Raw genomic sequence first — 26,468 nt, 5'->3', positions numbered from 1 at the left:
CAAGTTCAAAAGGAATGTTTATTTTAAGCTCTATGTACAGAAGAACAGAGTGTAAATGTAGAAAGGAACAAAGGAAACAAAAATGACAGGCATAGATATTTACATAGCAAGTGTAGGCAAAATGTGTCAAGAAAAGTCTTTAAATATATCTACTTTTAGCCTTTAACAGTCCAAATCAGTTTCTAAGAATAATTTATCATCCAGGAAGAAGTTTTAGAAGTTTAAGGCTCAACCTTAAACTTGAGTTTAAATCCTTGAGTTTAGAAGGCTTGTATTGCTGATACCTTGGTCAACAGCTTTTGTGTTGACCATTTCTTCTTTAGTTCGCTGTCCTTCTGACTGTGAAATGTGATGTCCAAACTGAAATAAAGCAAATATTTAACATACAAATTATTCTAATGTTAAAAAAAAAAAAAAAAAAAATGGCAAGACAAAGGGCCGATGACCCTCTGAGGTTTAACACACAATATTTACTTACTGTATGTATTACTATAATACATCGTTATTTGGCTGTGTATCAGGTACTACACTCAGAGCCAAGGACAAACGTGAACGAGACACTCTCAGCGGCACAGACTGAGCTCTTAGGCAACTAAAATTTGAGTCCCTGTGTGCCCAGCCTGAAATTAAGTGCTAAAAATTACGTAAAAAAAAAAAAAAAAAGATGATTCTCTAAAAAACTTGTAGTTGGTTGGAAAGAAAGTGCGAGAGACACTGAACTAACAGCAAGCAGTAAATGACAAGCTAGTAACACTTCGCTTATCCACTATCACTGGGAAACGGTGTGTCCCGCCTACGGGAACTTCTCAGATAACTGCAGGTTTTCAAACATCCTGAAATTTTAAGAAACCAAGTTCTAGTCTCTGCTCTGCCCCTTATATAGGGGATTATAGGCACTACAGGGCTCATTTTCCTCATATTTTTCGGGGGAAGGAGGTTACCGCTATAAAGATCTAGTGAGATGAGTAAAAAAGGTACTCTGCAAGTTACAAATTGCTCTACAAATGATAAAATTAAACATTTATTTTAGACACATTTGCATTTTTATGGTAATAGTTCTAAAGCAAACTTCTTGTCTTCCTTTTTTTTTTTTTGAGATGGAGTCTCGCTGTGTCACCCAGGCTCGAGGGCAGTGGCGCGATCTCAGCTCACTACAAGCTCCAACTCCAGGGTTCACGCCATTCTCCTGCCTCAGCCTCCCAAGTAGCTGGGACTACAGGCACCCACCACCACGCCCGGCTAATTTCTTTTGTATTTTTAGTAGAGATGGGGTTTCACTGTGTTAGCCAGGATGGTCTTGATCTCCTGACCTCATGATCCACCCGCCTCAGCCTCCCAAAGTGCTGGGATTACAGGCTTGAGCCACCGCGCCCGGCCTTGTCTTCTTAAATAGTTAAAAGAATATAATTTTCTAAGTCAACATGCTAAACATCAGATATTAAAGTACACACACACAATGGTGAGCTAAGAGGTTGCTAGCACTGGAGTGGGAATGTATGTGTGTGACAAGTCCCTCCACTCTGTTACATTTTTTTATTTTTATTTTTTGAGATGGAGTCTCGCCCTGTCACCAGGCTGGAGTCCAATGGCACAATCTTGGCCCACTGCAACCTCTGCCTCCCAGGTTCAAGCAATCCTCCTGCCTCAGCCTCCTGAGTAGCTGGAATTACAGGCACACACCACCACGCCTGGCTAATTTTTGTATTTTTAGTAGAGATGAGGTTTCACCATGTTGGTCAGACTGGTCTCGAACTCCTGACCTAGTGATCTGCCCACCTCAGCCTCCCAAAGTGCTGGGATGACCATGCCCGGCCCTGTTACACTCTTTGAGGACTCAATGCATCTGAGCTTTCCAGTCTCTTCCTCTGCTGACATCTGTCCTTCCTCAGTGCTATCTAGCTGACTGTAGATGCTGTTCCTCTTCCACACTCCTGCCCAGGGCTTATTTTTATGTGTTAATACTACCTCAACTAAATTAAGACATGTGAAAACCACCCCAAAATTAGAATTACTTCTAAATTTAAGAAAAGAGACTTCAAGTAAATAGTGGTCTTAAGGCTCAAATGCTTAAAATCCAGTGTTTATCATCCTAGGCATCCAGTAAGTGCTGTCACTAAAGATAACTATAATCCCATTTGCTTTTTTACATGCAGAGTTAACATTAGATTCAACAAAATATCCAAAGTCTGTATATTTGACAGAGAAAAATCTTGGCGTATTCACATTCCATATGGTTAAGGGGAATCTATTGCACCATTCTTCCCCGGCCCTCTCAAACTGTCAGACACCCAGTTCATACTGCAGATGGCAACATCAAATTGGCACCTAAGATAAGTCATTATAAACATATGCACAAATATTTTTAAAATTAAGTATTTTATTTCAAAAGACCTCATAATAGGCTAAAAGTGAAAATGAGCATATAAAATTAACAACAAAAAAAAACCCCAGAAACATTAGCAGCATCAATAAACAATTATATAGCCCATTCTGCACAATTACTTCAAGAGAACTTGAACACAAAACTGTAACATAAACAATACATCTGAGAAAAACTGAAAAATTAATATTCCATTAGTGTAGCTTACCCTTGAAGTTTCTGGACTAGAAAATGGGGAAGATTCCCAAGATCTATTCTCTTTCTCAAAAGAATCATCTTCTTGAAATGCAAATTTCTGCTTAAGTGCATGAGATATTAAAGAAACTGGATCCCAATGTGAATTCTGTCTTTTCCTCTTATGAATGGGTCTACCGCCAGGTGACCTATTTTTTTAAAAAAAAAATTGAATTTATTAAAACTTGGATGTAATTTTAGCTCCTTGTTGACAAACATAGTAGGAATACAAGCATAATATCTTACAATTTAATTAGTCTTCAAGAGACTGAAAATAATCTAACCTTCAAGAAATTTTTGCAATGAAATAAGGAAAGCACAATGAATGAAGAATCAGAAAAACCAAGAACCAATCTGACTTGGGACTCTGCCATAACCCTGTTAGGACCTGAGATTTGTCAGATGTCACTATGCTGAAGATCTTTATTATTGTAATTTTCTAATTTCCTAATGGGTAGGAAAATTCAAATAAGAACTTTTAAAAGGACTAGAGTTCATGCAAAAAAAAAAAAAAAAATTAGGCAAATTGTTCATCGGTTTGGGCATTCATTCATTCAATCTTCATTGAATGCCCACTACTACATCCAGCTCCATTTTATGCTTTGGGAGTATTCTGCTTCCTATTCTTACAGCAAGATTATCATCAATATACTAGTGAGTAAGATCATTTGGATGGTAATAAGTGCTGTGAATAAAACAAAACAGAGGCTGGGCATGGTAGCTCGTGTCTGTAATCCCAGCACTTTAGGAGGCCAAGGTGGGAGGACTGCTTGAGCTCAGGAGTTCGAGAGCAGCCTGGGTAACATAGCGAGACCCCGTCTCTACAAAAAAATTAAAAATTAGCCAGGCAACTACTTGGGAGGTTCAGGCAGGAGGATCACTTGAGCCAAGGAGATCAAGCCTGCTGTGAGTCGTGGCACCACTACACTCCAGCCTGGGTGACAGAGCAAGACCTTGTCTCAAAAAAAAAAAAAAAAAAAACTAAATTAAAAAATAAAAATTAGGGAGATGTAGTAGCGACTAGGGACAGAAGCACTTTAGATGAGACATGATCAGAAACAAAGCCACTTTAAGGAAGCAACATCCTCTTTAAGAAAATGACAAGGGGTCAGTTTTAGTGTAAACATCTGGGGGTGCATCAGGAAGGAGCCTGGCATGTGTGAGAAATGGAAAAAGGAAACCAACTGCAGCTGGAGCTCAGTGGACAAACACGGGACGTAGGAGAGGAGTTCAGCGAGAGAAGCAAGGGCTGGCTCCTGGAGGGACCTACGGACACAGCAAGGGCTCTGGAACTGATTCAAAGCACAATGGAAACCCACAGAAGAGTCTGAAGCAGCAGAATGGCCTGATCTGACTTCTGGTCACTATCTGCAGAAAACATAACGAGGCAAGAATGAAAACAGACCACTGAGGAGGCTGCTGTGGAAGTTCAAGCTAGATAAGAATGGGCTTGGCCTGGGGAGGTGGCAGTGGAGGTCAAGAGGGTCCACAGAATTGAGCTATGTGCTGATGGGAAGTGTGGGAGATAGAACGGAAAATAAAGACGAATGATGATTCCTAGATATTTGTTTTTGTTTTTTTGAGACGGAGTCTCGCTTTGTTACCAAGGCTGGAGTGCAGTGGGTCACTGCAACCTCCGCCTCCTGGGCTCAAGCAATTCCCCTGCCTCAGCCTCCTAGTAGCTGGGATTACAGGTGTGCGCCACCATGCCCGGGTAAGTTTTGTATTTTTAGTAGACACAGGGTTTCACCATGTTGGCCAGGCTGGTCTTGAACTCCTGACCTCAATTGATCTGCCCACCTCGGCCTCCCAAAGTGCTGGGATTACTGGTGTGAGCCACCACACCTGGCCTGATTCCTAGATCTTAAGCAACCGGGTGATCGTGTTGCCATTTGCTAAGATGCAAAAGACATGGGAAAGAACAGGTTTTCAAGGTGGCGGAAAAGAACAGGTAGGAAGGAAAAGTCTTATTTTGGACCTGTGAAACGAGATACCTGTGAGACAGGCAAATAAAGATGTCAAGTAGGAATTTGGGTGTATGCACCCGGGCTCAGAGGAGAGATCAGGGCTAGAAAAATAAACATTTGAGTCATAAGCATACAGCTAGTATTTAGAGCCACAGGACTAGGTGAGCTCACCAAAGGAAACAGCATGGACAGAGAAGAGAGGGGACTGAGGTCTGAACCAGGTACTTCAACATTTAAAGACCAGGCCCAGGGGGAAGAGTTAAAGGAATAAGAAGGAATAGCCGATGAGGTCAGAGGAAACCTGGGGGTATGCTTTCTCAGAAACCAAGTAAAGAAAGTGCTCCAGGGTGGGCGCAGTGGCTCACACCTGTAATCCCAGCACTTTGGGAGGCCGAGGCAGGTGGATCACAAGGTCAAGAGATGAGACCACCCTGGCCAATATGGTGAAACCCCGTCTCTACTAAAAATACAAAAATTAGCCTGGCATGGTGGCACACACCTGTAGTCCCAGCTACTTGGGAGGCTGAAGCAGGAGAATCACTTGAATCCAGGAGGCAGAGGTTGCAGTGAGCCGAGATCGTGCCACTGCACTCCAGCCTGGCAACAGGGCGAGACTCTGTCTCAAAAAAAAAAAAAAAGAAAGTGTCCAAGGAGGAGATGGGGACCACCATGGGCTGTATCAAATGCTTCCAAGAAGTCAAGTAAGACGAGCAACGCAAAGAGACCACTGGATTTAGCCACATGGAGAGTCACTAGTGAAGCAGTTTCCAATGGAGTCACTGTGGGTAGAAGGCAGCATTAATAGAAACAAATTATAGACGACTTCAAGAATTCCTATCAGAAAGGGGAGCAGAACAGAACAACGGCTGAGAGTACATGTGTTCTGAAGATGGGAAGTACTTAGGTATGAGGAGAAGGATGAGGTAAAGAAGGAAGATTCAGTGATGCAGAAGGGCTCATTTTAAGTGAAATCCTTGTGAAAAGGAAAGAGAAAGGAAACCAGTAACCAAAGGAAGAGCCTGGCCATGAATGATGACACTTCGCTCACAACAGCAAGACAGAAGGCAGAGAATCTGCATGGGGAATCTGTAGGTGTAAAGAGGTAAGAGAGCTCATCTGATTGCTCAGCAAGGTACAAAACAAAGTTAGCTGTACAGGCAATTCAGGAGAGAGCAGGCGGACAGGAGGCAGCGTCTACTGGCCTTTTAGTTGTTTTTCCAGTGATAGTAACAGTCACAGAGTTGCTGTTTGATACTAAGCCTGATGACATAAGTACAAGATCTAGCTGGGGCCAGGCATGCACCTACAGCCATGGGATTTTTCTCAACAAGCTGCCTCAGGCTCTTCCTTTGGTTACTGGTTTCCCTTCTCTTTCCTCTTCACAAGGATTTCACTTAAAATGAGCCCTTCTGCATCACTGCAAGGAACAAACTCACAACCTCATTAAAAACAGAACTGACTTATCTGTCCTAGGACTATTACTATACAGAAAATACATCTATTTTCTCACCAAAATCCTCACTAAGGGATTTCCAGGTAAACATGGCAAATCCCTTGTGAAATCCTACTAAAATGACAGTAAAGAAATGAAAAAGGTCTATATATCCACAAGGACAAAGAGATTAGAAGGGGGACAGGAGATAAGAATTGCAACCAGATGCTGGAAGCTGGAAAGATGATGAAAGTGAGAGCGTGGGGCATGAGTGAAAAGTCTGTGCTGAATAGACACTTCTCTCTTGCTCGTCTTTCCCCACTCAGCTCTCCAATGACCTGGCTTGCACCCACTGTGTAATCCCCACCCCTCCTGACCATGAGGGCGACTGAAGAACTTTCTAAGGAAAATCCTGTAGCCCAAAAGAAAAGACATACAGCTCTGGGATGTGGCCAACAAAATGGTCCTCTCCCTAAACACTAAATTGTGAAGCCCCCAAGTTGATAAGCCCCCCTCACACAAAGAACATGCAATCAGCTTTTCCTTGTCTCATTTTTAAATAAGAATCACCAGATGCTTACACAAGGCTACAAAACTAAAGACAGAGATCAAAGCTAAAAGGAAAAAAGAAACTCACAAAAAATAGAGTAATTCAAGAAGACAGAAAAACTTAAAACAAACCTATACGTTTAATACTGTCAGTGGGATAAGACCAATAAAACCAAAAAGATTTTAAAAAGAAGCACTTGAAGAAAAAGCAACAGCTGTTAAAAATTAAAAATGTGGGCCAGGCACAGTGGCTCACACCTGTAATCCCAGCACTTTGGGAGGCTGAGGCCAGCGGATCGTAAGGTCAGGAGTTCATGACCAGCCTGGCCAACATGGTGAAACCCCGTCTCTACTAAAACTACAAAAAGTAGCTGGGCATGGTGGCACGTGCCTGTAATCCCAGCTACTTGGGAGGCTGAGGCAAGAGAATTGCTTGAACCAACACCTGGGAGGCAGAAGTTGCAGTGAGCCAAGATCATGCCACTGCACTCCAGCCTAGGCGACAGAGCCAGACTCCATCTCAAAAAAAAGAATAAAAGAACATTTTTGGACATGCAAAGTATTAAACTAATCTACCTTTTATGTTTCTCCAGAAGCTACAGGAAGATACGATATTTAGGAAATCAGTGATGCAGCACAGAAAAAAAGGGGGCAAGAATGCTCAAGAGGTAAGCGAAGAAAATCCTTCGGGCACAGAGGGATCCTCAAGGAGAACCACCAAGAACTAAATGGAGGTTCATCCAAAAATTAGAAATAGAACTACCCTATGATCCAGCAATCCCACTTCTGGGTACTTATCCAAAAGAAGTGAAATCAGTATCTCAAAGACATATCTGCACACCCACATTCATTGCAGCGCTATTCACAATAGACAAGACATGGAAGCAAACTAAATGTCTACCAACAGATGAATGGATTAAGAAACAGGATATATACATATAATAGAATATACAGTATGCTAAGTGAAATAAGTCAGTCACAAAAAGATAAATGCTGCATGATTCACTTATATGAGGTATCTAAAGTAATCAAACTAGGCCGGGCACAGTGGCTCTCGCCTGTAATCCCAGTACTTTGAGAGACCGAGGCAGGAGGATGGCTTGAGCCCAGGAGTACAAGACCAGCCCGGGCAACACAGTGAAATCCTGTCTCTATTTTTTTTTAATAAGATAAAATAAAAAATAAGGCAATCAAACTATAGAGGTAGAAAGAAGAATGGCAGTTGCCAGGGGATGAGGGGAGAGGGAAACAATTACTGTTCAATGAGTATAAAATTTCAGTTATGCAAGATGAAAAAGCTCTACAGACTTGTTGTACAACATTATGCTTATGGTTAATGATACCGTATTACACACATAAAAATCTGTTAGCAGAACAGAGCTCATTATGTTTTTTCACCACACACACACACACAAATGCAACTCAGAGAGGCAATTATTAACTCTAAAAAAATTATTCAACAAACAAAATGTAGTCAAAATATATGAAATGGGGCCAGGCACAGTGACTCACACCTATAATCCCAGCACTTTGGGAGGCCAACATGGGCAGATCGCCTGAGCTCAGGAGTTCGAGACCAGCCTGGGCAACATGGCGAAACCTCATCTCTACAAAAAATACAAAAATTAGCCAGGCATGGTGGCACATGCCTATAGTCCCAACTACTAAGAAAGCTGAGGTGGGAGGATCACTTGAGCCCAGAAGGTCGAGGCTGCAGTGACCTATAATTTCAACACTGCCCTCCAGCCTGGGTTACAATATGAGAAATGGCTTACTATGGATGTTTACCATTATAATAAGGATATTAATTTTGAATACTCATTTAACTAAAGATTGTGGTTTCACTATTTCAGGAAAACATAGCAAGATATGTGTGTGTAGAATATCTAAGAAAATATATTCCTAATATCCTACAATTGGAAGTCAATATAATTAAAATATCAAGAAATAGCAAATAAGTATGTTGTTTCAAAAATATGGTGATAAGAGACAGTAGAAGAAGTAGTCAAAAATAATTGAATGTCATTATCTCTGGGATAGGTATTCAGGGGTAAAGAATAAGAAAAAAGACATATGTTAATTTTCATAAACATAATAATTTTTCTAAACATATAATTGACAAAATTTCAGTTCACTTTTCAAATCACAACAACATACCGCTCAATTGCACGAAGCTTAACCTTATTCATATCCTTTAGAACGTCCAACATGTTTGGAATATCTTTGTTTCTCTGGCTTTTTGAATGATGACTATAATTGGTCTTATTAGCAGCCAGGTTCTGTTTGTTCATTTCAGTAGCTGGATTATCTGAGTCACAAATATTACTAGATCTTGGTTGTACGGGAGGAAAACACAGTGGCTGGAGAGATGAAAACTGAGGAGGAAGTGGTGGTGGAGGAGGAGGAGAAGAAAGCACTGAACTTGGAAACTGATCTGGCTCCACACTCAGACGGGCAGCCCGCGATGATGACAACTGGCCCAAACTAATGGGCTTGTCATTCAAGCCAAAGGAACCTACAAACAAAGTGGTTGATTACAAAATCATGCACAATTATCTCTAACGTAATATATATTAATAACACTAATTAGAACCAAAACAGGAGCAATTTCTGTAATGCTACTAAAAGTAGCGATATAGTAGCAAGGAAAGAGAATCAATTCCATCTGCTTAGTAATTTAAGAGTCAGGTCAAATTGTGAATTCATTTTTAATCCAGTTAGGAATTTTCAGTGTAGGCCCAAGAGCAGAGGGGGTTGGAGAATGCATTTAAACAAACAAACAAAAAAATGTGTTTTTTCAGTAATTCACATACACTCTGAACTTCATCCTCTATTTTAAAAAGCTAAAACATAATCAACAACTTGTAGTTAGAAATACAAATTGATGTATTCACTCTATAATGACATTGGAGAAATAAGCATATTATTTTCTAAGCAAAGCTTAAGATGGGTACTGAGTATTTAACTTTTCCACAACAGATTTGCTCTTAAAGGACTGTGGGTAAACATGATTGCTTAAGAAAACTGTGTATAGTTATATATCATTTTACTTATTATGTATAAATATAAGTTATTGTATATTATATAATGTGTTTATATGTAAATTATGTTATAAATATATACTGTATAAATATATTAAATTATATGTGTATTTATGCATTTGTATACATATTAAACAATTTTTAGCAATTATATTTACACACAGCCCTTTACAGCCAAATCTGTTGTGAAAAGCATTCAGTACCTAGATTGCTTTACATTTTATACACACATACACAAATACATACACGTTGTGTGTGTGTGTGCATATGTTTAAAGCAAGCTGTATCTCTATAAATTTATAAAACAATCATCAGGAAAACATTACTCACCTCAACTTGCTGGAAGTGTAGCAGCAATAACTAAAAACTATAAACATATATCCTCAAACCTATATCCTCTTTCAAACCAATGCATTCTTCCTCTTTAATCTCCAATGCTTTCATGAAGAGTTAGAAAAGCTTTCTGAGGGCCGGGCACGGTGGCTCATGCCTGTAATCCCAGCACTTTGGGAGGCCGAGGCAGGTGGATCACGAGGTCAGCAGATCGAGACCATCCTGGCTAACACGGTGAAACCCTGTCTCCACTAAAAATATAAAAAATTAGCCAGGCATGGTGGTGGGCGCCTGTAGTCCCAGCTACTCAGGAGGCTGAGGCAGGAGAACGGCGTGAACCCAGGAGGCAGAGCTTGCAGTGAGCCGAGATCACACCACTGCACTCCAGCCTGAGCAACAGAGGGAGACTCCGTCTCAAAAAAAAAAATAAAGAAAAGAAAAGCTTACATAGAAGACAACAGACTTTTTAATACAAAAATACAATCTTCTAGTATAGTAAAGCTAGTTCTTCTTTAAATCAAAGCCATCCCCTCACTACAAATGTGTCTTAATTTATCTTGAATAAACATCAGATATAATAATTTTGTATATCCAACATCCTTTTATGTGCATTTAATGTTTTCATGGTACTTATTCAGAATTGTACTCACTTAAATATTAGATGTTCCTGTATGCTACTGTATGTACTATATTCAGTACAGTATCATGCTGTACAGGTTGGTATAGGCTATACCATGAGTATCATCTAACTGAAACAAAACTCCTGGTGTTACTTACTAGAATTTGCACTGTTTTTCAGTTCCTGCATTTCCACAATTGCTGCAATCTGAGAGCGAAGAAAAGTCAGCTCATTTTCAAGGGCAGCTATTTTTTTAATTGCAGCTTCATTTACAGGCATATCATTTTTCACTGTTTCTTTCTGTCTTACAGCAGGTGACAGTGGATCCCGAACTAGTTGCAAAGGATGAAAAATTTCCACCTTCTCTTCTTCATTTTTCCATATACTATTTCTGTGGGTGAAAAAAACAAGAAATGAAAATCAAAAGACAATAAAACAAAATAAAAGCTACTCTCAGGCCAGGCACGGTGGCTCACGCCTGTAATCCCAACACTTTGGGAGGCTGAGGCAGTGAATCACCTGAGGATAGGAGTTTGAGACCAGCCTGGTCAAAATGGCGAAACCCTGTCTCTACTAAAAATATTTTTAAAAATTAGCTAGGTGTGATGGCGTGGCCCTGTAGTCCCAGCTACTTGGGAGGCTGTGGCAGGAGAATCGCTTGAGCCTGGGAGGCAGAGGTTGCGGTGAGCCAAGATCGTGCCATTGCACTCCAGCCTGGTTGACAGAGTGAAACTTTGTCTCCAAAAAAAAAACTACTCTCTACCCCCCATGATTGTTTCTAGAGTCACTGAGGACAAGGAAAACATCTTATTTAGCTTTGTATTCCCAATATAAACAGAACGTAGCCTCCAATAAAGGACCATTCAGTGACCAGGGAATGAACAAAAGAAACCCTGCTTTTAGATTATAAAACAAAAATAATTATTCTGCAATTGCTCTACTTATTAACTTTAAATGCAGGTAAGTTAATTTATTTAGAAGTTCTATATAAGTTAATAAAGAGTCTTACATTCAGGATTACATTAGGGTGAAATGTATGTTCTTTTAACTATTTGAAAATTGGTGCCAGTTTGATACATCAGCCAGAATACTTAAAGAATTGACACTGTGCTTAGAGCCTGTATCTGAATATACTAACATATAAGACAATACTCTCTAGGAGTAACACATCCAAATTTTGAATTACATTTAACATCATTGCCTGGTGCACAGTAAACACTATGTAAGTTTTGGCTAAATATATGATTCTAATATCCCTTTGATAACCACTCCCTCCTAGGCCTGGTGTTAGGTTTAAATATGCATTTAAAAAAAAAACTGGCTAAAAAAATGAAAACCCGCCAGGCTTCTTTACTAGGAAGATACAGTAGGGCACAGCACAGTTTGAAGATAAACAAAACAAAAAAAGCTCCATCAATCGGAACAAGCTTCGACACAAGCAAGAATTCAGTTTATAGCCCACTTCCCAAGGTAAGCATATAAAATTACCGAAATCTGAGATAACTGGCTTCTTCATCATTTGCCACATACAAAATATCAGCAAAAGAAGGAACCACAGATCCACAATTTTCAGAGTCTACAGAGTTCAAGAGCGGGATCAACTAAAGTAAAAAAAAAAAAAAAAAAAAGTCAGAGCTCTGCAGGGAGTCAGGAGAAGACACATGCCCCATGGTATTAAATTAGTTAATGATCTAAAAGAAAGAAAAAGAAAAAGAATATTCAATAGAAACACATGCACCTGTTAGCAAGAAAGAACACTGGGAAAAATGTTATGCTGAAGTCTAAGCACTAAGCAATATTCTCTCCTCTGGTTAATTTCATCTATCATAAAATGCAAAATAAAATTAAATAAGCTCTTCAGTTATTGTTCACACTTGCCCATCTGTGAATGTCATTACAGACATGTACCACGTAACGTTTAGGTTGATGATGGACTGCATATACATGGGGTCACATAAGATTACAATGAAACTGAAATATTCCTATGATGAGTATTTACTATATTATACTTTTTATTATTATTTTAGAGTATATTCCTTCTACTTTAAAAGAAAAGTTGGCTGAGCATGGTAGTGCATTCCTGTAATCCCAGCACTTTGGGAGGCCAAGACAGGAGGCTCAATTAAGGCCAGCAGTTCAAGACCAGCCAGGGCAACATAGCAAGATCCTGTCTCTATCAGACGAAAAAAAAAAGTTAGCCAGGTGTGGTGGCATGCACCTCCCAGGTAGTTCCAGCTACTCAGGAGGCTGAGGTGGGAGGATCACTTGAGCCCAGGAGGTTGAGGCTGCAGTGAGCCATTATCATGTCACTGCACTTTGGCCTGGGCGACAGCAAGACCTTATCTAAAAAAAAAATAAAAATAAATAAAAAGTTAACTATAACGCAGCCTCAGGAAGATCCTTCAGCAGGTATTCCAGAAGGTATTGTTATCGTAGGAGGTGACAGCTCCATGCGTGTTATTGCCACTGAAGGTCTTCCAATAGGACAAGATGTGGAGGTAGAAGACAGTGATACTGATGATTCTGCCCTGGGTAGGCCTAGGCTAACATGTGTGCTTGTGTCTTAGTTTTAACAAAAAAAATTTTAAAAGTACAAAAAATTAAAAAATTTTTTAAATCATAAAAAGCTTATAGAATAAGGATACAAAAAATATTTGGATAGCTGTACAATGTGTTTTAAGATAAGTGTTACTACAAAAGAGTCAAAAAGTTTTTACAAAATAAAAACATTTATAAAAAAGTTACAGTAAGCTAAGGTTAATGTATTATTGAAGAAAGAGTTTTTGTATAAATTTAGTGTAGCCTAAGTGTACAGTGATTATAAAGTCTACAGTAGTGTACAGTAATGTCCTAGGCCTTTAAATTCACTCACCACTCACTGACTCACCTAGAGCAACTTCCTGTCTTCCATTCATGGTAGGTGCCCTATACAGAGGTAACATTTTTTATCTTTTTATTAGACTGTTACTGTACTTTTTCTATGTTTAGATACACAAACACTTATCATTATGTAACAACTGCCTACAGTATTCAGTACAGTAACATGCTGTACAGGTTTGCAGACTAGAAACAACAGGTCCTACCATATAGCCTGGGTGCGCAGTAGGCCATATACCATCTAGGTTTGTGCCAGTATACTCTGTGATGTTTGCACAATGACAAAATCACTGAACAATGCATTTCTCAGAATGTATCCCCCCATCATTAAATGATGCATGATTGTATTTAAAAAAACAAAACCACAAAAACATATATGAAATGGCTTGTTCCCAAGGGTAAATTAAAGGTTTTTGGCTTGCAGGAAATGTTTCTTCCTTTGTTGTTCTACCCTGTATCTGTAAGAGTACCTAGGATTATTTTGTACTTGGTACTTAAACAATTTATGTTGACTGACTTACCTCAAAATTAGGTCTTCGACAAGGTTCTAATGGAAGCATTTTCCCAATGATACGAACAATACTCCTAGTTGATCCATAGTCTTTATTTTCCCAAATCAGCAAAACCTATTTTAAACATAAAGTATGAATTAAAATGCACTCTGATTAAGCAGATTTATATAAGTATGAAAAAAGGAGATGTAAAAAAGATGCGGTGGCATTTTTTTTAAAATACAGGGAGTCCTGTAAAATACATTTATTTTTAAAAAGAAGTATAGAATGGCAGAGCCTCTCTTCAAGAATAGAACTTTATGAGTATTTGTCTAAAAAAAAGATGGTAGTAAACATATATACATTCCAGGAAGATCTTTTAAAAAGCACAATTCATTTTGTTCTGTTTCTGATAATGTTCAAATACCCTGGAGGAAACTTTGTTCAAAAAAATTGCATCCCCTCCTCCAGCTACAAATCTCATCTTTTTGGCCCAGCCAAAAATTGACAATTTCAATTTATCAAGCAACGAGGTAATACAGAGTATACTTATGTAATTTCCTTTAAAGGAGAAATAAAAAAGGGAATAAATAAATCAGGTCCTAGACAATTCAAAGAGTTATTGACATAAAGCAAAATGTATCTGCTGGCAGTAAGCTCTTGAAAAGGTATTAGAAGTGAAAATGTGCCACTATAGCTCAAATAATACTTCGTCCTTTAGTGTAGGCTTCCCAAATTAGTGTAAACCATTGCCACAGGAACCACGCTCCCCCACCAGCCAAAAGATATAATAAATTGGACATTTTTCCTAATATCCCAACAGATATAAGTAGCATCCTATAAGCATCCTCGTTAAAACATCCAATAAACAGCCTGTCTCAGCTGTTAAACAACAGCAACAACCAACAACAGCAGGCTAAGTAAACTGTGGGTTATGCACCTGCGTGTTGATTGTGACCCATCGTATGAGGTTAGGTGTAAAATTTTCCCATTGTGGTGTCATGCTGGCACTCAAGTAGTTTGGGATTTTGGAGCATTTCAGATTTCAGGTTTTGAGTGATGCTCAACAGATAATATTTTTAAATTGCTAAGATTATTTCACATTTTTTTCACACTCAGTCTTCAAAATCCCTTATATAGTTTACACCTTCAGAAGATCTCAATTCAGATATTTTGAGTACTTAAAAGTGACATGTGGCCAGTGGCTATCATACTGGATTTCACAGCCTAGAGGATATAGATCCCAGACCTATTACTAGTAGAATATTTGGAGGACTGAGCATTTATATTTAAAATATTCTATAGACCATTCATCTGCGTAGCCCTGCTAAGAACCACAGGCATAGAGGCTTTGCTACCATGAGGGCTACCTATGGCATATACAGTCACCCAAGAGTTGGGTTAGCTCTTAGTTAATTTAAATGATACCTTCCTATCTTGCTCGGCAGTTTCTATCCTAATAAACTCCTGTCCTTCCTCTCATTCCTTCATTGCCCCTGGACATCTTCACCACTTTCGTTGTTGTTGTTGTTTGCTTTTTGAGGTGTTTTGTTTTTTTTTTTTTTGTGATGGGGTTTCACTCTGTCACCCAGGCTGGAGTGCAGGGGCATGATCAGGGTTCACTGCAACCTCCATCTCCTGGGCTCAAGCAGTCCTCCTACCTCAGCTTCTGAAGTAGCTCGGACCACAGGTGCACACGACCATGCCTGGTTAATTTTTGTATTTTTTATAGAGCCGAGGTTTCAACATGTTGCCCAAGCTGGTCTTGAAAACCTGAGCTCAAGTGATCTGCCTGCCTCAGCCTCCCAAAGTGTTGGGATTACAGGAGTGACCCACCACATCTGGCCATCTTCATCATTCTTGTTATTTCATCTTCCCTCTATTCCTGGTCTAGCATCCACATTTCGACTTCACTAATTTTCCTACCAAGCATGGATTTTCTGGTTAATTATTTCAGTAATATGTTCAACGTCACTCAAAAATGGTTCATTCTTTTGATATTATGTGCTCCCACATTGCTAATGAATACACGACCCTAATTACTCTTAGCTAGGGAAAAAAAAAAAAAAAAGACAATATTTAGAAAAACTATGACTCCACGATGACTTCAGCTGGGTTCTCACAGGTATTCTGAAATCCCTTCATAACAAGTTAGATTCTATACCACATTGCCCAGAGCAGTCTCCAATCTCTGAAATCCCTTCTCAAATCCCACCACTTCATTACCTACAAGTGACCTTGTCTCTGCTCTTACTGAGAAAACCGAGAACTTCAATTTGACATACCTCAACTTAATTTCTCTTACTTAGCTCCATTCAAAATCTCTTTTCAGGCCGGGCGCGGGGGCTCACGCCTGTAATCCCAGCACTTCGGAAGGCCAAGGCAGGTAGATCACTTGAGGTTAGGAATTCAAGACCAGTCTGTCCAACGTGGTAAAACCCCATCTCTACTAAAAATATAAAAATCGTTGGGCATTGGTGGCAGGCTCCTGTAATCCCAGCTACTCAGCAGGCTGGGGCAGGTGAATCACTTGAACCTGGGAGCAGAGGCTGCAGTGAGCCAAGATTGCACCACTGCACTCCAGCCTGGGCAACAGAGCAAGACTCAACCTTAGGGAAAAAAAAAAAAATCTCTTTTCACTCTCTCTCACTTTCATTCTGTTCTTTAAGGCAGAAGAGTCTCTCTCCTTTCCAAGACTTATTTAATTAGATCCCTTGCCCAACTACCTTCTCAAAGGTGTTGTTCAATCACTCTCTCATGTGTATCTTAAATTTCTTCCTGTCTGTTTCTTCCAGAGTGATGACAAATATGCTGAAGTTACTTTTAACTTTAAAAATAAAAATAAAAATTCCATCCTGCAGCCCCTTCAGGTTGATGGCCTCTCTCAATTTCTTTTCACAAGCAAACTTTTCAAAAGAAGGTTGCTGATCCCACTTCCCTTCCTGACATTCTTCAAACTATTCCAACACAGTCCCATTCTCCACTTACAGAAATTCTTAGGGGCACCAATAATGCAATAGTGATAAACAACTGTTCAGCTGTTATCTTCAGTCTCTTGATTACTGAAATGTAAAATGTTTCAATCACATCTAATGACATTTGCCATTATCAAGGTCCATGGCTTCAAATATCAAAACAAAGCAGTTAACTCCCCAAACTGAATCTTTTTCTTTCCTACATTCTAAAACCATATATATATATCCAATTGTCTGAAGGATATTTCTACTTATATGTTCTAACATCACCTCTGACTCACCTCATCTCCATATTCAAACTACTTTCTCATACTAATATGCCCATTTATAATAATGGCACCATCATTTTTCAACTTACTTTTGCTTTAAAAAAAAAATTAAATTATCCGTGACTACTTTCTTCTAATTCACCCCACCTGTTTTCCTTATAGTCAATCTCATATTACAGTTATCTTTATTGTTTCTTATTCTTCATACTTTAAGTATTATGAATACAAGAACCATGTATTACTCCTCTGTATTACCTGCAGAAACAAGCATATTGTCTTTAGATACAGTAGATGTTCAACAAGTAGATAAAATTTGATTTGCTTATGATAGAGTTTGGCTGTGTCCCCACCCAAATCTCACCTTGAATTGTAATTATCCTCACGTGTCAAGGGTGGGGCCAGGTGAAGATAACTGAATCATGGGGGCAGCTTCCCCCATACTATGCTCATGGTAGTGAATAAGTCTCATGAGATGTGATGGTTTTATAAAACGGAGTCCCCTGCACAAGTTCTCTTGTCTGCCACTATGTAAGATGTGACTTTGCTACTCATTTGCCTTCAGCCATGACTGTGAGGCCTCCCCAGCCATGTGGAACTGTGAGTCAATTAAACCTCTTTCCTTTATAAATTACCCAGTCTTGGGTATGTCTTTATTAGCAGCATGAGAACAGACTAATACAGTTTATAATTCTCAGGCCTAAATCACCCTCTTTCCATTAGATTTATTCTGGATTTATTGAGGTTTAAATATTGAACTTGTTTATAAATTACCCTGAATAGAAGTTTTAATGTATCTGTGCAATAAATGTAATTCTGTGAAGGTCATGTCTGTATTTTGCTTCCTTTGTATCTTCTGTTGGCATTTGTCCTATCAGGTAAATATGTTCTCAATAATCTCATCCCTCTTCTAACTCAAACCATCAAAGCTATACTATTGCAAACTCAACCTTTGTCCCACCTAAAAAGAAGCAACAATTTTGCCTTAAATCAAATGACTACATACAAGTCATTTCAAAATGAAACCCAAGAACAAATACAACAGATCCATTCCAATCCATTAAAAGATATTTACCTGGTCTACAGGAACGCCAAAATATTCCAGCATCTCTCTTAAGATATTCAGTATGAGAGACATTGATGAAGCAAATACAGAAGCCAATTCAAAGGAACATTATCAGTTTCTTGGTGCCTTTGGGGAAAATTTTAGAAAATGTTACTCTTGACAAATAAATGCCACACAAATTGTACTACATAACCTGGAAAAGTCCTCTTGATACACACTACACCGTCAACTAATTTCTCCTAGCCAGCACTATTTTGAAGGAAGTCAAAGAAAAAGAAAGGAAGGGGAAGTCTGGGGGAAAGAGAGGGTTGTAAAGAAAATTTCAATTTATTGGTTAAATTACATTAAAACCTCATAGGATGTCTGAGCTTATGAAGGGGCCTAGTTAACAGAGACCAATCAAGAACAAACTGGACATCTACTTAGGCAAGGCTTCAAGTTACATGCCACAGCGAAGCTCGCTTTCCTGAAAGCTTTGGGCTGAGACTCAGCAGATGGGTGAGTTTAGCCGACCCTTGAAAGCAGGCAAGGGCCGGACTCAAAGTTTTTAAAAAATGAACAGCTCTTCTCACACACATATCGAAGTACTGCCCATCCCTCCTCGCTCTTTTAAAATAACGAGCATGAATTCCAGATAGGTGACGTGACTTGGTCACTCATCTAGTAACAGGCCGTGACCAGAGCCGGATCGCGTCCCTCGCTTTGGCCACAAGCTTCCTGGTGCTCTCCAAACACAGCGTGGTAGCCTTGCTCACCTTCCTCCGAAGCCGAGACCCCGGGAATCACCAGAACATCAAGCGGAGGGGTTAGGAATTCTCAATCAAATTCCAGACTGCGCCACTCCTTGTCCACATCGCTCAGACGTCTACCCAGACCTCGACCCAGTTTCCACCCGCGCGCCTCGGCTTGCAGCCACAGGCGGTAACGATGACCTCAGCGAGGAACAAGAGGTCGACCCAGTGCCCAGCCCTGGAGCCTCCCGTTCAGCCAGGGTAACGTTACGGGAAGCTCGCCCACCTCCTCCCGCACCCAACCAACCCACCTTCTAGTCCCTAGGACTGGACTGCTACTTCCGCATGACGGGACAGCTACTTCCGCATCCCAGGACGAAATCAAACTCCGCGGGCCAGGACCCGTACCCAGTCTCACTGGGCAAAACTGAAGATCGCTGCTTCTGATTGGTCATTGCATGACGTCAGGCAATTCGGGAAGGGACGGCTTTTCCTTCTCAAGAGGCGGGTCTTCCGAGAGGCAGCCAATAGGAGATGACGGGCAGGGCAGGTCGCGTTAGGGCGGCGGCGCTCGCGCAAGGCAAGGTTTTAGGTACAAAGCCGTGAGCTGGACTCGCAGGCCAGAGTTCGTACCCCATATAACTCTTCGCAGGGAGTGCGTTGCTCACTACAGCCGGACCCTAAGCGCATCCGCCTTCCCAAGGTCACCTGACACAGTTGCGATTTATTTTTTGGTTATTTCATTTATTCAGCTAATATTAAAATACCTGTGGGACTAGCAGAAGCCAAGCACTACCCCCGAGGGTTCTGAAGCTTTGCAGTGGCTAGGATGCATTTGTTAGTTCACTAAATACACCTAAGTATCCAGGCTACCGAATATGGGTCGGACACTCCTGGCTTAGCCGAGGACGGCAAGTGATGACAGGTGGTATCTGTTTTCATTTCTGATTTGAGATTATTGGCTTCATACGAAATAGCTTCCTCTTCTGAACTTCAGCTAGACGTGCACTGGAGTAAATATAACAATTTAAGATGTGTGTCTGCTACTGACATAATTTGAAAATATAAGTTTTTAATTTACATCATTTACTCATTCAACCAATAATGGGTATCTACTACGTAGCAGACACCATTCTAAGCACGAAAAATGCCTTAATCAGCAGGGCAGGTCCTTGTCTCCTGGAGCTTACATGCCAGTGGGGCATCTCTTTCCATTCTAACCCTCATTTGCTTTTCTCTATAGCACTTACCGTCATATTCAGATATGCTTCCCCTACCACCAAACAAAATTGTACACTCCAGGAGAACAGGAATTTGTTTTGATCCATGCTGTATCTTTCCCCAGTGCTTTAGAAGAGTGTCTGGTATATAATAGGCATTCAGTTCGTTTGTTGAATAAATACCTAAATGTGGTATGACAGAAAAGATGATAAAGAATGATTTGGGACTAAGCAACTAGCAAAACAATTGATAGCAATTACAGTGATATGCCCAGTAGTCTGAGCTGGATATGGTTGAAAGTGCAGAACAAGGATGATGATGGATCAGAAACCCCACATGGAGTAAGTCGCCATTTTCTCAAGTTCCTTGTCCTTCCCTATGCCCTTGTGAATAAATCACGGCTTTATAACCCCCTCCCTTTCCCACTCTCTTATCAAACAGCAGAGTCAGAATGAAAACATTCCTGCAGAATAAGAAGGGAACCACTACTGTTCCAGCTGCACTATTAGCATAGCTTAATATTCCAACTGATTTAGATAACAAGGAGGACCCAGGTCAAATACTACATCCATGAATGCTTTGCTGACAACTTTCTTCTAAATTCTTCAGAGGTATTTCCTCCACGGTTTACTAAAGCATTCATAATTCCATTTTGACAAAATCCTTTTATGTGATTGGACATTTTTTCCATTGCTCATTTTTACATGAAATTAGATTTTCCTGAACTCTTAGAATGATAAGGTCCAAGAAAGCTTTTCTGACACCACAAAGCTAGCTTTTCTGTTGTCTCTGAGTAGTGTTAAAAAATATGGTGGCTTGCTTTCTGAGGTTTTTCCTGTGTTCCCCTCCCCCAGTTTGATCCAGGCAGAAAACTTGCTATTCACAAGCTGCATGTAAAAGTATCTAGTTGTCAATTATTAGCTCATTATATTGAATTAGCTCATTATATTGAGCTGGTAAGCCTATGTCCCTAAGATTTTTTACCTACTGACTGATTTGTCCTTTAAACATGTAACATGTTAAAATGAGGAGATCGGACAAGGAAGTATCAAATACCAGTCTCCTGATCCTATGTGATTTGAAAGTGTCTCTTATCTGGGAATGCCCTTTAAGGATTTCAACACAGCAATCAAGAACCTATCTTGGCCAGGAGCGGTGGCTCACGCCTGTAATCCCAGCACATTTTTAACACAACTCAGACTGTACATGTTTCAAGCAGCAGCAGCCATAAAATTAAATCAAGCCTTTATAAATATGGAATTACCATTCTTTCATTTATACACTCAAGGACCATTTATTACATAACTACAGTATGTGTGCCAAGCACAATACTAAATGCTAATATTTTATTCTGGCGGAGACACATAAGTGGAATGAATTACTAGTTTAATATGTGCTGCATTCAGTGGCCTCAGAACAAAAACAGGAATTGGAAATGTTTTGCTAGGGTGTAAGACTTTAAGTGAACAAGGAGTAGCATAAGGCAAAGCGGCCAAAAACAGTTCATAGGGAGTTCCTATAGTTCATCATGGCTAAGGTTCAGACAACAGGAAGACATCAATGAGTAAATTTTGGTTTTAAAATGATTGTAATTTTGTACTTGAAAAACATCCCAGAGATGGCAATATAAAGATTAAATTTATGGGTAGAGTCCAAACTAGGAGACCAATGCAGCAGTTGGGGATAGTGATGAGCATCTATTATTGGGGGTGGGGGTTTTGGGGGGGGCAGCGGTGGAGAGGAAAAGACAGAACATACACTTTATAGGGATGTCCAACTAGCTTAATGGATAAAGGAAAGAACATCAGTTTGCAGTAGGATGGGGTACAGGTGATGAATTCAGTTTGGAGTGTTGAAGTTCCAGCAGAACTATCCAGGGAAGAGTTGGAGAGAAAAAAATGGAGTTCAGGAGAGAAGTTTAAGAGGTAAATTTCAGAGTCACCACCATCTAGATAAAAATGTTTGAAAATCTGTCATTCACAAAGTACTTCCATTCTTGTTCCTTCCACATACCAATGTTATTTACTAATTTTTGCTACCCCCTCTCACTTTGTAAACTTAGCCATAGACAATACCTGTGAAATGCTGGATCTGAAGTGCTAGAACATGTTTAACACTAACCTGAAATATGACTGCACCATGAAAACTCTTTACGGCTCTTCCAATTACTTTCAGGGCTTCATCTGAAATCTGTATTGCCTTTCTACTTCCTTTTAAACAATAGCTTATCTTTTGGAATATTCAAATAGTAAAATGGCAAGAGAACTTTGTATAATTGTAAGCTTGGAAATTTTGAATAAAAGTGGTATTTAAAATAATGTGAGGAAAGTTTAACATTGAAAATGAGTAATAGGCCAGGCGCGGTGGCTCGCGCCTGTAATCCCAGCACTTTGGGAGGCTGAGGTGGGTGGATCACAAGGTCAAGAGATCCAGACCATCCTGGCCAACCTGGTGAAACCCTGTCTCTACTAAAAATACAAAAAATTAGCCTGGGGCGTGGTGGCGGGCGCCTGTAGTCCCAGCTATTTGGGAGGCTGAGGCAGGAGAATCACTTGAACCCAGGAGGTGGAGCTTGCAGTGAGCCAAGATTGCGCCACCACACTCGAGCCTGGTGACAGAGCAAGACTCTGTCACAAAATTGTTTCTAAAACAATAGGAGTCCAACTCATAAATCAACAATCTCTGTGGCTCTCAATTAAATACAACTAGATTCCATATATTCCCGAATCCTAAGAAATGTAAAACTTGTTCATTTAAACTTCATTAGGACAGTGTACTAATTTTTAGTATCTACCCCAATAAAATTTGAAACAGATTTAACAATAGTATCAACTATTTGAGAACTCCAAACATATAATGGATATTACTTTCTCATATTAAGGCTCAAGAGATTGAGTCTAGCCAAATTAATCCCAATGACAATCAAGTTTATTTCTCCATTTGCCTTCCCCTTCAACTTTGTAAACTGAGAAAGGCCTCTGTACTTCTCTTTCTGGATGTGACAGTGTATTATTCCACAAGGAAATTATAGGTACATCCCCACCAAAGGGATTCCAGTTGAAACCCAGAAAAAGTAAGTTTAATAAATGTCCTTAATAATGCAGCATACTTATATAAGAAATTTGTATATATCATTACAATTATCCAGTATAACTAAGCTACCAATGATCTTACACAACCCTTTACAAGCATATATATGTACACACAGTGTTCTTATTTCTCTCACAGAATTTTTAAGGACTAATTTGCCATTTGCATGAGTCAAAATGTGTCAGTTTGTCATAGCAAACTTCTATGAAAATGCTTTGTTAAAAGTGACAGAATGGCACATGGTAAGAATTATACCAGATCTTACTCAAAGTGAATGAAAAGACCATTCTTTTTAGTTATTCACTAGCTACTGCATTTTTAGAAAGAGAAGTAATCACCATATTATTATGGGTGTAAGGTCCCAGATTAACATAAGAAAAAGAGGACAAACTAGAAATCCAGAATTCCTATATTTCAAAATAATGGCTTAGATTTACCAACTGTAAAATTTCCCACTTTCCCAGGGGAGACAAGGGAAACAAAAACAAAAACAAAACAAAACACAAAAACAGTACAGAGAGGTTTGAGGGATTTTATAAAGCATTTATCAAGCCTTACCACACCAGTAATCTTCCTAACAGATGTGCTAGTATTCTAAAATAGGCCATGGAAATAAGTTGTGTGAAACAGACACAGGTAAACAAACAACAGCGGTTATTACTTGTGACATTTTATTGGCGTATGACAATTTACAAGGGTCCCTGTTGCATTATACATCACACTGAGTAAGAATCGTTTAGCCATCTACATTCAATGTTACTTACTGGGTAATATTTTTCTCAAATTATAATTCCCGACACTGATTTTACCTGTGACAAAAGGAAGAATAGTAATTCCTTGAAGTAGACTGTAATTGGAAAAACGTTTTGCTTTTAATATAAAAATTCCTAGGATGCTGAAAGGTACACATACACACCTAAAGAGTCATGGCCTTCTTAAACAGCTTTCTTAATCCTTTCTGGAAATATCCTTTGGTTCAGTTTTTATTGCCCTTCTCTAGGCAAAATATGTTAACGCAGGTATCAGTGAGTTATTTCCTAGCATTTGTAAGCAAATATCCTTGCCAAGAGGAACCATTCAACTTTTATAATGTCGTAAAGTGTGGAGTTAAGATGTGTTTTAAAAAAATATACAGGCTACTTTTTATATGCTTGATCTGAAAAAGATAACATCCATAATGACATTCTATTACAGAGTTCTTACCATCACCCTAGCCTACTATATTCTGGTATAACACTCTTTCCTCAATTTTGTTTAATAGAATAAAAGTAACCAAAGGTTAAAGCAGTGCATTTGAACTTAAAATATAACCTGCCCACAGGAATTAAGTAGCTTTATTTCCACTCCCTATTAAATAATTTCTCAAATCCCCTTTTATCTATTGTCTTAAGTGGATAAGCACATAGTCATGCACACAGATTTGATGTCTAACCAAGTAACTGTTATGTATTTATTTGTATACAATAAAAGGGTCATGAAAATTCTGTGTTGGGGATCACATCCATGTTGCTTTCACACGCTGAACAGGAAAATATCAGTTATGTCCTGATTAATGCAATACATACTTCCTTTGGCAGGTATTTCCTCTGCTTTAATAGACAATTTCAGAAAGACATGTTAAGGGGGGGAAAAAAATCACACAATACTAAGGATCTGAGGGCCATAAACATCACATATGTTGAGTTTGCTTTTAGTTTTGTTTCCAACAGCTCTTAACCAACGTCCCTGGCTGTAATCGAGGTGCTAGACGCATTGCAAATCCTCGAAAATGTTTTAAGATGAAAGAGCAATACACTTAAGATCTTCAAAAGTTTATATTAACAGAATAAGCATTAGCTCCTTTTAACACACACAACTAAATTAACAAATGAAATGTGTCTACTTTTATATATGCCCATAAAGCAGATAGACTTAACATTGAAATTTAATATTTTAGATTTTCACTCCTTTAAGAGCTATCAATATATAGACACAAAAGATAATTCACATTTGAAAAATTATCTACCTGAAGAATAGAACCCTTAAGAGAAAAAAGAAAAAGCCATTTTACAAACTGCAACTGAAAAGTGGGGAGGTCGGGGGGGGGGAACAAGTTAGATCAATGCGGCAACAAGCTTCCTGCCAAAACTTTTATTGGTGACATTTGAAAAACAATTTTCTTAAAATACTATTAATGAACAGTATGTTGTGTTTCTCTATTTTTACTAATAGTTACACTACAAACTAATGTTCAGCTCAAATAAATATGTAAGATATGAAATCAGGTACTAATGTATCAACTTATTCTGCAGGATAAACCTCCTCCATACCAACCCCAGGATTACAGTTTTTCTTCTGTTTAAAACTAGGATGTTCAGTAGAAATGGGGTTTCTATTTGCAGTATTATTACAAACCAGTTTCCTCTCACAAATAGCTAATATCTAAGACCATGACTCAAACTATCAAATAGGAATAGAAAGAGAACACTCGGTTTTGAACGCAAATAGAAAAGGCTCCTAAGAATGTTCTTTATAGGCCACTGCTTGCTTTCAGTAAAAATAACATTTTCTCAAAACTTTTCAGTCTAATTTTTAATAGCTTGTACTTTTTAGCTATTGGCAAAGCTTTTTTTTTTTTTTTTTTTTTACTCCTTCTTAAGCATTTGCTCAAGTGTTAAACTAGCTTAGTTTACCAAAGTAACAACCTTTTGTCTGTGGTATACTTCAAAAATTAGTCACCCTACAATGTAGTGTGTTCAAATTAAACAGATGTATACAGTTAAAATAATTAGTGTAATCTCTATAAACAATTTCTGTTCCAGGATTTATATGTAGAGCTAACGTTTACTTCAGAATAAAACATTGACAAACAGGGAAGGAAGAGAATCAGAACTTTCACAGAGCTGTACTTGACCGTATCTTATAGACAAAGCAGAATTACAATGCATGTAACAAAAACGTTAAAAGTTTTTTTTAAAAGTTGATAGTTACAAATATGGTACGTAACAATTTTCTACTTTATTTCAGTACAATTTTCAACATACAGTCTACTATTTCTCAAGATATTTGAAAACTTAAAACAAAATTTCTATAGACTACTTGCAAACAGTAAAATTTAAGTAAAATGCTTACATTCTTATTTGAAAACAAAAATCAGGTAAAAAATGGTGGGTGCAAGTTCTGCTCTGCTGTAATCTTACTTCATTATTTATTATTC

At 38.9% G+C, this 26,468-nt stretch overlaps 2 protein-coding genes across 10 annotated transcripts in view; both read right to left on the bottom strand.

Moving 5' to 3' along the window:
- MTFR2 (mitochondrial fission regulator 2) lies at positions 1 to 26,446 on the bottom strand. 3 transcript variants are annotated; one of them, XM_003898134.5, is made up of 9 exons: positions 26,384 to 26,446; positions 18,986 to 20,364; positions 18,240 to 18,356; positions 13,954 to 14,058; positions 12,044 to 12,156; positions 10,714 to 10,946; positions 8,720 to 9,077; positions 2,589 to 2,763; positions 1 to 360 (listed from the first exon to the last, which is right to left on the bottom strand). In XM_003898134.5, exons 3-9 carry the CDS (start codon positions 18,300 to 18,302, stop codon positions 247 to 249), a joined length of 1,161 nt encoding a protein of 386 aa, XP_003898183.1. In that variant the 5' UTR covers positions 18,303 to 18,356; positions 18,986 to 20,364; positions 26,384 to 26,446; the 3' UTR covers positions 1 to 246. The 3 variants fall into 3 exon arrangements, with proteins under 3 accessions (XP_003898183.1, XP_003898182.1, XP_009204299.1); XM_003898133.5 differs by having other exon boundaries at positions 19,273 to 20,364; XM_009206035.4 differs by lacking the exons at positions 18,986 to 20,364; positions 26,384 to 26,446 and adding an exon at positions 16,209 to 16,372 and having other exon boundaries at positions 18,240 to 18,966.
- BCLAF1 (BCL2 associated transcription factor 1) overlaps positions 23,927 to 26,468 on the bottom strand; it is a 31,467-nt gene continuing 28,925 nt past the window's right edge. For 3 of the 7 annotated variants that reach the window (XR_646440.4, XM_009206030.4, XM_009206031.3), the window contains one exon: positions 23,927 to 26,468. Coding sequence is in view for 5 of the 7 variants with exons in the window: in XM_009206030.4 (XP_009204294.1) it covers positions 26,463 to 26,468 (6 nt within the window). In the remaining 2 variants the exon portion in view is untranslated. The other 4 variants (XM_003898132.5, XM_009206029.4, XM_009206033.3 and 1 more) reach the window with 3 other exon arrangements.

Source organism: Papio anubis, chromosome 6, assembly GCF_008728515.1.
Source record: "Papio anubis isolate 15944 chromosome 6, Panubis1.0, whole genome shotgun sequence".
Taxonomy (NCBI): domain Eukaryota; kingdom Metazoa; phylum Chordata; class Mammalia; order Primates; family Cercopithecidae; genus Papio; species Papio anubis.
The sequence above is the reverse complement of the archived record's forward strand: the minus strand, read 5'-3'. Positions and strand labels throughout refer to the sequence as shown.